Below are 10,097 nucleotides of genomic sequence, written 5' to 3'. Positions count from 1 at the left end.
ATGGAGATGTTTATAGAAGAGACTGGATGTATTTGTTGATGTTTACTGAAAATTCTCTGCTGGCCTTCTTAAAGATGGGTTGCTGTTTAAATTTTATCCATCACTCCAAAGTTCTTACTCTCACACATTAGAAAAAAATTTTCACCTTAGATCAGAAGCTTTTTTCAGGGGCAAATTTTCCATGACAACATACCTCCTGGGGTCATTAGAGCATACACTGAACGTGTATGGAGAATAGTGGATGTGCTGGAAAAGAGGAAGACCACAGCTATGAATGTGAGATGGAGCCAAATGATCCAGATCATGATGAAGAAAAAGATCATAACTTTGACATTTAAGACTAAATGTAGCTGAAATTAAATTATGCAATGCTTTAAAATGTCCTGTTAATGTAATACTTGTTTTGTTTTGTTTTTTAAATGGTTAACGCAGGTAATTTTTATAATTTTTAAGTAAAGGAAGTTAAACTGCACCTTAAATTTTCTCATACTTAATAATCTCTCTGTTGCTCTGTGAGATATGAAGCCCTCATGTGGTCACAGAGAAAAATTACATGTGTAGCCATTTATTTAAAATCTCCAAAAATCCCTTATTTGCTTGTTATTATAGGAGGAACTTCTATTACACTGAAAATCAGATTACCGTGGTGTGCTTGTAATATTTTAATCCAGCATGTTTGAAAAAAACAACAGGATAAACCTGGATTTCACTTGCTGTAGTAGCACATAATCAAAAGGTCACTGGTGCATCATTTCTAAGTGATTAACAGCAACAAATGTCAATTTACCAACCAGCTGGTTCACTTCCTGATGCTCTTGCCTGGACTCGGCCTCGCCTCTCTAACGTTGGTCCAAAACCACTAAATCTGAGCTGTCCCTCTGATAAGCTTCTGTCTAATCTTGTCCACCCTGGTTACTCCCAGTCTTATTTTCAGTTCTGCCATGTCCAGCTCACCCTCCTATCTTTTTGCCAGTACAACTCCATGCTGGTCCTATTCCTGCCTACCTACCTGTATGGCATGAGGTTCCCATAGCACTGCTTTACTCTTACAAAATGTCATAATAAAGGAAATGTTAAGTTTGTCAAAATAAGCTGTTATTAAGAAAAACCCAGCCTCTCATTGTGCTAAGTTAGGGCCCAGTATGTTTGATGCACCTGGTTTAAATGGTTTTTACTTGGTACATCCTGCCCCTACTGGGCGCTCTTGCTTGGTAATTTGCCATCAACGCACTACACCTGCTTTGACCACAGATCACTTGTGGAGCAGCCAGCCTGAGTGATTCTCTGTGGGTTTTGGATGAAACGATGCCTCGTTTGCCGTGTGTTTACTCAGACTTCTTCTATGGCCCTCTGGCTGAAGATGTGGAGGAGCTACTGGGGCGCTTCCAGCAGATAGACTCGGTCAGGTATGAGGATTTTTCAGCCCTCTGGAGGGAGATGGGCTTCTCTGATCTCTTCATTGGCACCGTCAATGCGGGTGAACTGAAGCGGTTCTGCAGGGTGACTCTGGCCACAGCTGTAAAGTACTTCCTACCTCCATATAGCTACCAGATCCGAGTGGGGGGCTTGTACCTGATGTTTGGTTTCTACCACACGCAGCTCGCCGAACCACCTGTGATGATCCGGCTCGCTCTGAAGGACTGGACCCACGTGCAAGCCTTCCTCAAGGAATCTGTAGAATCCGGCCATCTTGATGTAGTTTATATCTACAAGAAGCTTGTGGCATCCAAAGCCATCCACTACACGGCCATGCCGCATTTTCTGACCTTCCAGAAGCAGCAGAAGCCAAAGAAGGAGCATGTGTGCCCTGAGTTTCTGAGCAGAACAACCGCGGTGCGTGAGCTCATCAGTGCAGACACCCTGGAAGAGATAGCCAACCTCCAGAGCCTGTACGAGAAGCTGAAGGAGACCACCAAGGATGTGGGTTCCCAGATCACCATGACCCACAGAGACTTCACCTCACGCCTGAGAGACTGCATGTCAGAGTTCATCACCTGGCAGAACAAAACTTTCACCTCACAGCTACTCAAAGACAAGAAGGAAAGAGATGAAGAGGAGGAGGAGGAAGAAGAGGATGAAGAAGATGAGAAGGAGTCCTGCAGCAAAAGAGCGAGGCTTCTGTCCTCCATCAAGCAGAAGAGCTACAGCAATGTTCAGAAGGCGCCCAAGTCCAGGAGGCACCGGCAGGGTGAGCCAGCGGACTCGTCCAGTTCGGGGCCTGAGCAGGTCCAGCGGGTCCCACAGAAAAAAAGACCACCTTCTCTCCGGGCCCGGACGTGGAAGAACCTCGGGGTGAAACAACAGGACAGCAACCTGCCACCCTGGCTCCTGAGTGCTCCTGAGCTGGAGGACGGGGTGCCAGTGAGGAGGACCAACCAGGCGGAGCCCTACAGGATGTGAAGGAGGAGGAGAGACGATCATTAAAATAATTTAATCTACTATGTTTGTCACTGTTCAACTGGAATAAGTTAAGAAACTATAAATAAATGTTTTTGTTATAGCTAAAAAAAAAAATCATAATTTGAAAGGCTTCAATATATCTAAAATAATTTTTCTATACATTTTCGAATCTAAAATTAGAAACCAGTTAACTGTGTTTTGCATTAATTTCATGTTAAATTGTTGCAGGTCTGAATCCTTTTGTAATCCTTAATGAATCACTTACATGCTTTAAAGCCTCTAAAATCACCCAGAAGTGTATTTTAATACCACGGGTGGAAATAGAAAGAAAGAATAATATAATAGGTACCTGTGCAATGGGGAAAAAAATAAATGAGGAGGAAACTTTTATCATAGTTAAAATTAGGCTATAAGAATTGTAAAATGAACAAATTTCGTCTTATTTATTTGATTTAGCCTGTCTTTGTGTTACTAAGCGAGATTTATTTACATTTTTAAGGACCATATTGTAACCTTTTTCAGTTTGATTTAATATAAAGTCTGAATTACCTCTGGAGTTTTCCCCTTTGATTTGTATAACAAAAACAACATAAAATAAATTCTGAGAACACATCTAATGCCCTATCCATTTGCAAAAGAAGGGGGGGGGGGACTAAGAGGGTTTTTATATATATTTAATTAAAATGTATGGATCCCAGTCTTTAAATCACAAAATGCTTAGATGTTAAATAAGAAGGGAAGCATTTTATGTATGCGCTGTTATTCAAGCAATTAAAATGTTAAACATTTTAATTTCAGGTTTTTTTTTCTTGTGTATGAGTTCAGGTATCTCCACTGCAGGAATAGTAGTTCATTTTATTAATGACACTTGGGTTAAAGCCACCTAGTCTGGATTCAACCCTTTTGTAGCCAATTTAATCCCCAGCTTGCTATCCCTCCTTTAACATTTTCACAATTTTTTTTATTTTTGAAATTAAATATTTACTTTTTCCAACATTAAAAATAAAGAAGGTGTGACATTGGGTAAAATTACAGTTAAACTAATATTAGCACTTAGCTCAAATAAGTGATCAATAAAATAACATGGAATAATGACAAAACGAATGAAAAAATATGGGGTAAAAATAAAAATATATAAAACCATCAAATATCGCAAATTAAATAAAAATTATACTTTTTTGACTAAGCAGGATAATTAGAACAGTTACCGCTTCTTTTTTTACTGCAGTAATTGTTCTTAAAATTTAAACTTTATATTGGCTACTAGTAATTTATATATTTTAAATGCAAGTGTATTATACAGTAGTTGGACACCCTAGCGGTCAGAGTGCGAATAACAGCGTTAAAGAAATGGTTGCATTAAAACATTTCAAGATTATTTTCCGCCATCTGGCGGCCGGTGTCAGAACTGCATCAACACCTCCGCGCACTTTATCCGGAAATATCGTTTTGAGAAGTTCCTCCGGAGCTTCCGGTCTGTTAATCCACTTGTTGAGCAGAGGAGAGGGGCGGGGAAGCGCTTACGGACTTACATTTTCACCAGAACTCCAATCATGTCACAGGCAAACGGGTAAACGGCGCCCAGACAGAGCAGCAAAGCCGGCAGTTGAGCACCATGTTGAGTTTGAGCAGAGCTGGTATCGTCGGCGCCTCCGTCGCTGTGGCGGGAGGAGTCGCTTATCTTATCTGGAACTATGCGTCCTCCTCCGGGGAGGAGAAGCCCGAAACACGCCTGGGAGAGGTCGGTGAAAGTGACAGAGAGCAGAGGGACGGAGAGAAGGATGAAATAAGAGAGGAAGAGACTCCGGTGATTAAAGCTCAGCAGCAGCAGACACAGTTTGCTGAGCCCACAACGGCCGTGGTTGAACCTGTAGCAGCTGCTGAAGCTCGGAACACATCACAGGTAACGTTCACCGGACACACCTGTGTGGAAATGTTCAGACTGCTGCTCCTAAATCACTACATCTGTGCCTTCACCCCAGCTGCCCCCCCGGGTTTTACACTTAAGACGAGACGAAGAAGCGTTTCGGTAAAATAACTTATTTTACATGTTGCGTAAAGTTGTACATCTTTCAGCGGAAAATGCATAGGCACGTTCTTTGGGGTTCCCGCGTGGTGTTCTGGGAAATGTAGGCTGTTCCATTCAACTCAAAGGCGGTTTTCGGGACAGTTTAGTGAGGCAGCGGCTGGATTAATCCGCACATTTTATATATTAATTCATTTATTTTTTTTATTTACATCCCAAGAGAAGTTATTAAATAAAATAATTAAATAAATACAAAAGTAAAATATTTTTTTCACTGAGTAAATGGACATTTTGAAATATCTAAAATAAAATATGGGATGTGTAAACCAAAAAAGAGATTTTTTTCTTTTAGGTTATTATTATTAGTGCATATTACATTTTACTAACTAAACTAAAATAATGTCTGAGCTCGACCTACTGGGCGGAAGTTTATTATAGTTAACTAAAAAAAAATCTGTCTAATTGTATTTAACGAATATAAAAATAATAAGAATAAAATTTGAAAAACTAAGTATTTTTTTTAAAAAGACCAATTAAATGTGCTAAGTTTTGTTATTTTGGTTAAGACTGGAATCAACTGCTTTCAAAAAGTTCTGTGTTTATATTGTAACATCTATAGTCAATTTCCTAAATCCTGCATCTGGCATGTACCCCAAATACAATAATACTTTAAAAGACTAAAACTCTTGCCCTGAAACTTACAAAAACTAAACTAAAACTAATCATTTTTCAGACAATAAAAATAAACTAAAATGAACAAACACACACTGGAAATTAACTGAAACTAAACTGAAATAAAAACAAAAGTCAAAGTGAAACAAATATAAAAACGAATCAAGAAAATACAAAACTATGATAACTCAGCCTGGAACAAGTTAAGAGACACTATTTGGCATGATTATGAATAAAGAGTAAAAAGGACCTTCCTTCCAAGATTTAACATGAGAAACAGGAAAAACTGCTTATTTCTGCACAGTTCTACACTATGTCGTATATTAGACCTATTCACAGTATTTTTAAATACTAATCAAAATCTGAAACATTAAGACAGTTGTTTGGTATATATTATCAATATTAGCTGTTCCTAAATAATATTTTTCTAAAGAATTACATACATTTTGGCGTTTCTTTGAGATTGAGAAACTGTCTACAGTACTTCTAGCCAGAGATTTATTTTAAATTACTAACCTGCAATATCAGTTCTGTCAGCTAATATCTGATTTTCTTCTTAAGACAATAATTAAACATCTTTTTTTGACTTAAATAATTTTTTTAATTAAAACTCAATTTTTACATTTACATTTCCTGACGCAATGACATCATAGAGGAAATAATCCTTTTTAATATTGGTGTGAATATCAGGCTCTGATCCAGTGTGGTCTGTGTTCCAGTCCCAGCCTGTGGAGTCAGAGGGAACACAGGTTCTGGTTCTGGGTCTCGATGGATCCGGAAAGACCAGCCTGCTGCAGTCTTTGTCCACCGGCCGCCTGGAGCAGGACATACAGCCGACACAGGGCTTCAACGCCGTCTCCATCAACAAAGATGACTGCTATATCAAGTTTCTGGAAAGTAAGCCTGAGCCCATCTTTAGTATGCTCTGATCCATACTGTCTCATATGAGCCAGTTGAAAATCACACATGTGTTGCTGTATAATGCATAAAATGTAACAGAAATAAACGCGGGAGTCGTATTTGAACAGTGTGTGTTGTCTCTCTCTTTTGACAGTTGGAGGTAAAGAGGATCTGCGGCCATATTGGCAGAAATATATCCCTAAAGCACTGCTGCTGGTATTTGTAGTCGACTCGTCCAACCCGCAGCTCTTTCCAGTGGCGAAGAAACACCTACACGAGCTGCTGGCCTCTCGTCCAAGCCTGCCTTTAATGGTGCTGGCCAACAAACAGGTGGGCGTGAAAGAAACAAGTTCGATTGATTTGTTTCAGACTTGCAACTGATGCAACTAAAGTAAACACAAATAGAACTGGCTTTTAATGTGAAGAATTGCATTTATTTATTTATTTTCTATCCTGAACTCCTATCTTGTAACATGTCAACAGCAGGAAACGACAAAATAGAGATTTTCAGATATCAAGATAAGCTGCAGCTGCCTGAAGTTTGGAGAAGGCTGCATTAGGCTTCGATGAACACACCTCATCACAGTCTTGTGATCACTCTCACTAAGCTCCTCTGTACGACATGTTCAACTTTCTAATAAAAGGCATGTCTGTGCTACATAAACATTTTAACATGCACCAGTGATGTTACTGGTAGATGTGTGCTCCTTCCCTCTGCACGAGCTGTGGGTAGCGATCTAAAGGATAGAACACCTTGGCCAGGGTTCAAAGAGAGCTAAATTGATCTGAAAATGTGATGTCAACAGACTCCATGCACCAATTAGCCATGAGAGCAACTTGCCATTTTTAAACCCTGGTAATGAGAAAAACGGCTGCACGGGAACCAACACCATGGTCCAGTGATGAGGTGCAGACGTTTTTGAGCTCTATAGCTGATGAGGGAATCCAGAGGAAGCTAGACAGAGTGGCAGAGTCAGACAGAGCTCGCTATGTGACGACAAAATGGAGGAACATGTCCTCCACAGGCAGCTTATGCTTAATCTATACTTATGGAACCAATCTCCATCCATATTTGGGATATAGCCAAGAAATGAGGGTTAAAAAGTGATGACATCTGGCATCACCTTCATGGATATTTAATACGTTCAACCAGTGCATAAGTAAAATATTGGTTTATATATGCTAAGCATTTAGTTGCAGACAGCCAGGTCTGCAGCATTTGTGCAAGCACATTGTCTGGAGCTGTAAACTTGCAAGCACAGTACAAATGGATTCAGGTAAAAAACTGTTAGATTTGTGCATAAAGTGTACAGTTTAAGTACAGAGTTGTGCTGTAGTATCCTTATAGCAGATGCACAGTTCAGAAAAGTGCAGGTGTTTTAAAAGTCAAAGGAGCTTGCAAAGAAAAGCGTCTGGGCTTCTTTAAGTTGCTTGAAGACGTTTCACCTCTCATCCGAGAAGCCTCTTCTCTGATCCTTCTCTGAAGAAGCTTCTCGGATGAGAGGTGAAACGTCTTCAAGCAACTTAAAGAAGTCCAGACGCTTTTCTTTGCAAGCTCCTTTCACTACAATGACCTGGATGACTGAGAACCTTCACAGACAGGTGTTTTAAAACTGAATGATGTGGCAGTCTATCACTTGCATTTCCTTTTGACTTGTATCTGTTTGCATTTTCTGTCCATCTGAAAAGCACGTATGTCGATTTAGATGTCACAAAATAAAATCTGAAAGATGGCTTCCATCCTTTTCTCATTTTCATATTTTGGGTTAAAATCACTGAAGCAGCAAACCCTGCAAATTTTATTCTGCAGTAATTCAGTGGTGGATAAAATGTCAGCAAAGATTTCTCAGACATTACGCCCTTCAAATAAGTTCATCTTTATATTTTTTATATAATGTAGGAGTATATCATCCTTATCTTACTTAATGCTCAATGTTTTGTTTTTCTTTCTCCAGGATCTTCCAGGTTCCTGCGGCATCACTGACCTCCACGACGCTCTGTCTCTGTCCGAGCTCGGCGACCGGCGCTTGTTCCTCATCGCTACCCACGTGAAGGAGGGCGAGACGGAGCTGAGCTCTGGCGTGCAGGACGCTCAGGCCCTGATCTCCCAGTTGGTTTGTGACAGTTTATGAAACGCACTGTTAACTCCTGTCACTTAATCACATTCAGTGAGCTCTTTGCACTTTTTTTTTTTTTAACTTTACTGTTTTCACTACGTCTGTAGGCTAAACCTCTGGTATTTATTTCTGTTGCTATTTCACGTTTGTGAGGAGAAAAAAAAACCTCACTGTGTTTGTTGGCCTGTTAAATTTTTTTATTGATTTGTGTCAAACTGGGAGAACACAAAACCATTATCTCTATTTTTGTCCCAGCAGGTGATGTGTGGAGCTACAAATGTTAACATTTACAAGACTGTTACTGTGTTTTAAATCTTTAATTCCTTCTAATGTTGTTTGGAGCTGCAGTTGCAGTAGTTTTCAAATCGATCTTAATGATTTAAATGTGTCAGCGTATTTCATACTTGCATACAAATCTCAAGCTGCTTAAATTCGTCATATCAGCTGAGACAAGTGGCCCAAACTAACTTTTACTGACTGACATCTCAAATTAAAACATAACATTTTGTGCTTTTGGACTGTACACCACCACAGTGAACATCAAGTCCAGACTTTCAGCTTTAATTCATGGGTTTTAATAGAAGTGCTGCATAAACTGTTGAGGAATTACAGCCATTTTTATACACACCCCTCCTTCTCCATACATTTGTCTACCCATTATTCTGGTAACAGTTAGTCTTGGTTTAATCTGTTCAAACGTATATATATTTATATGATTTTTGACAAAGTGTGATCGGGCATTCCTGGATTGTACACTAACAGTGATATGCCCACCTCCCTGAGAGCAGTCTTGACTTGGTTAGATAGTAATGCTGTTTCGTAACCATGGAAAGAACTCTGGGATCATTCTCACTGATTTTTCCTCCCCGGTCTTCCAGGCCTTTAGGTTTTGCTGAGCTGGCCGATACCGCATTATTGATTCGGCCTCTCCTCAAGTGTTTGCTGTCTCTCTCTGATAGGCTTAGTTTGGTTTTCAGATCAATGAAGACCTTCTCCGCTTTAATCGACACTTCTTTGGACCTCATATTGAGAAATCCAGTGAACGGCTATCAGATGCAAGTTTAACACTTGGAAGCAACTTCAAATCTTTTATCTGCTGAATTTCTATTGAATAACGAGCAGGGAATGGTTCATCAACTGTCCAATTACTTTTGAGACTGGACTGTGTATTAAAAGGCTGTAATTCCTAAACAGTTGAATTTTTTTTGTTGAAGCCCTTAAATTTAAGATAAAAGTCTGTTCTTCAAACACATCTGGATTGTTTGATTTAAAATCCTCTGTGGTGGTGTATGGAAAAAGGCAAAATTGCAACAACAAAAAATTCATGAAGGGTTTAACTGTTAAAATGTTAGAAAGTGACACCTTTTTGCCATGTGGGGCCGCTAAAGTGCAAACTTTGACTCTGTTCTGCCGTTAATATCAAAACCTTGAAACATTTAAGCATAACTGAAAAAACCAAAAAAACATCACTCTTTGCTGCAATACTGCTGCTTTATTTTGAGTTTATTATCGCTCAGGAGTGTTACAGCTTTAAAAACACACGTATGTAACACGTTCATTGTTACCTTATTCATTGTGTGTCGTCTTAATGCTTTAAAAGGGAGTTTGGTTTTTTTTATCTTAAAAACTGAATAAAACTTTTTGTTTTCATCAATGTCTGTTTAAAACTGAACTGTGAGATAAAGACAAAGCACATCACTGAAGTGCGAAACACCTTCATATGTAACACTTTGGTGATTTAAAAGAGCGCATTACTTTTTGTTTTTTGTGACTCCTAGTTTTCCAAAACCAAAACATGAATTTTACAGTAATGTGTAAACAGTTTGATGATGTCTTATTGGCCATTATTTCACATTTAAATAAACAGTTTCCACTGAATTATTCTTTTGCATTAAATCTTTAGTGTTTTGAACCATTGACCTTTCACATAGTTTTGTTTACGACAGCACAGCTCTGTGTCGTTGCTCATGTGAGCGCAAAGC

At 39.2% G+C, this 10,097-nt stretch overlaps 2 protein-coding genes across 2 annotated transcripts; both read left to right on the top strand.

The window, feature by feature from the left end:
* The first annotated feature begins 58 nt into the window (after positions 1–58).
* Positions 59–3,229, top strand: LOC146392826 (snRNA-activating protein complex subunit 1-like). Its single transcript, XM_084953920.1, has one exon. It carries the CDS (start codon positions 1,306–1,308, stop codon positions 2,398–2,400), a length of 1,095 nt encoding a protein of 364 aa, XP_084810046.1. The 5' UTR covers positions 59–1,305; the 3' UTR covers positions 2,401–3,229.
* Positions 3,230–3,830: 601 nt separating this feature from the next.
* Positions 3,831–9,993, top strand: arl9 (ADP-ribosylation factor-like 9). The gene is made up of 4 exons (XM_084953874.1): positions 3,831–4,303; positions 5,818–5,995; positions 6,153–6,328; positions 7,954–9,993. The coding sequence occupies exons 1-4, from the start codon at positions 4,016–4,018 to the stop codon at positions 8,128–8,130; spliced, it is 819 nt and encodes a 272-aa protein (XP_084810000.1). The 5' UTR covers positions 3,831–4,015; the 3' UTR covers positions 8,131–9,993.
* The last annotated feature ends 104 nt before the right edge of the window (positions 9,994–10,097 follow it).

This window comes from Perissodus microlepis, chromosome 2 (genome assembly GCF_051167445.1).
Source record: "Perissodus microlepis isolate ML-2025 ecotype Zambia chromosome 2, ASM5116744v1, whole genome shotgun sequence".
Classification (NCBI taxonomy): domain Eukaryota; kingdom Metazoa; phylum Chordata; class Actinopteri; order Cichliformes; family Cichlidae; genus Perissodus; species Perissodus microlepis.
This window is presented reverse-complemented; position numbering and strand designations above follow the sequence as displayed.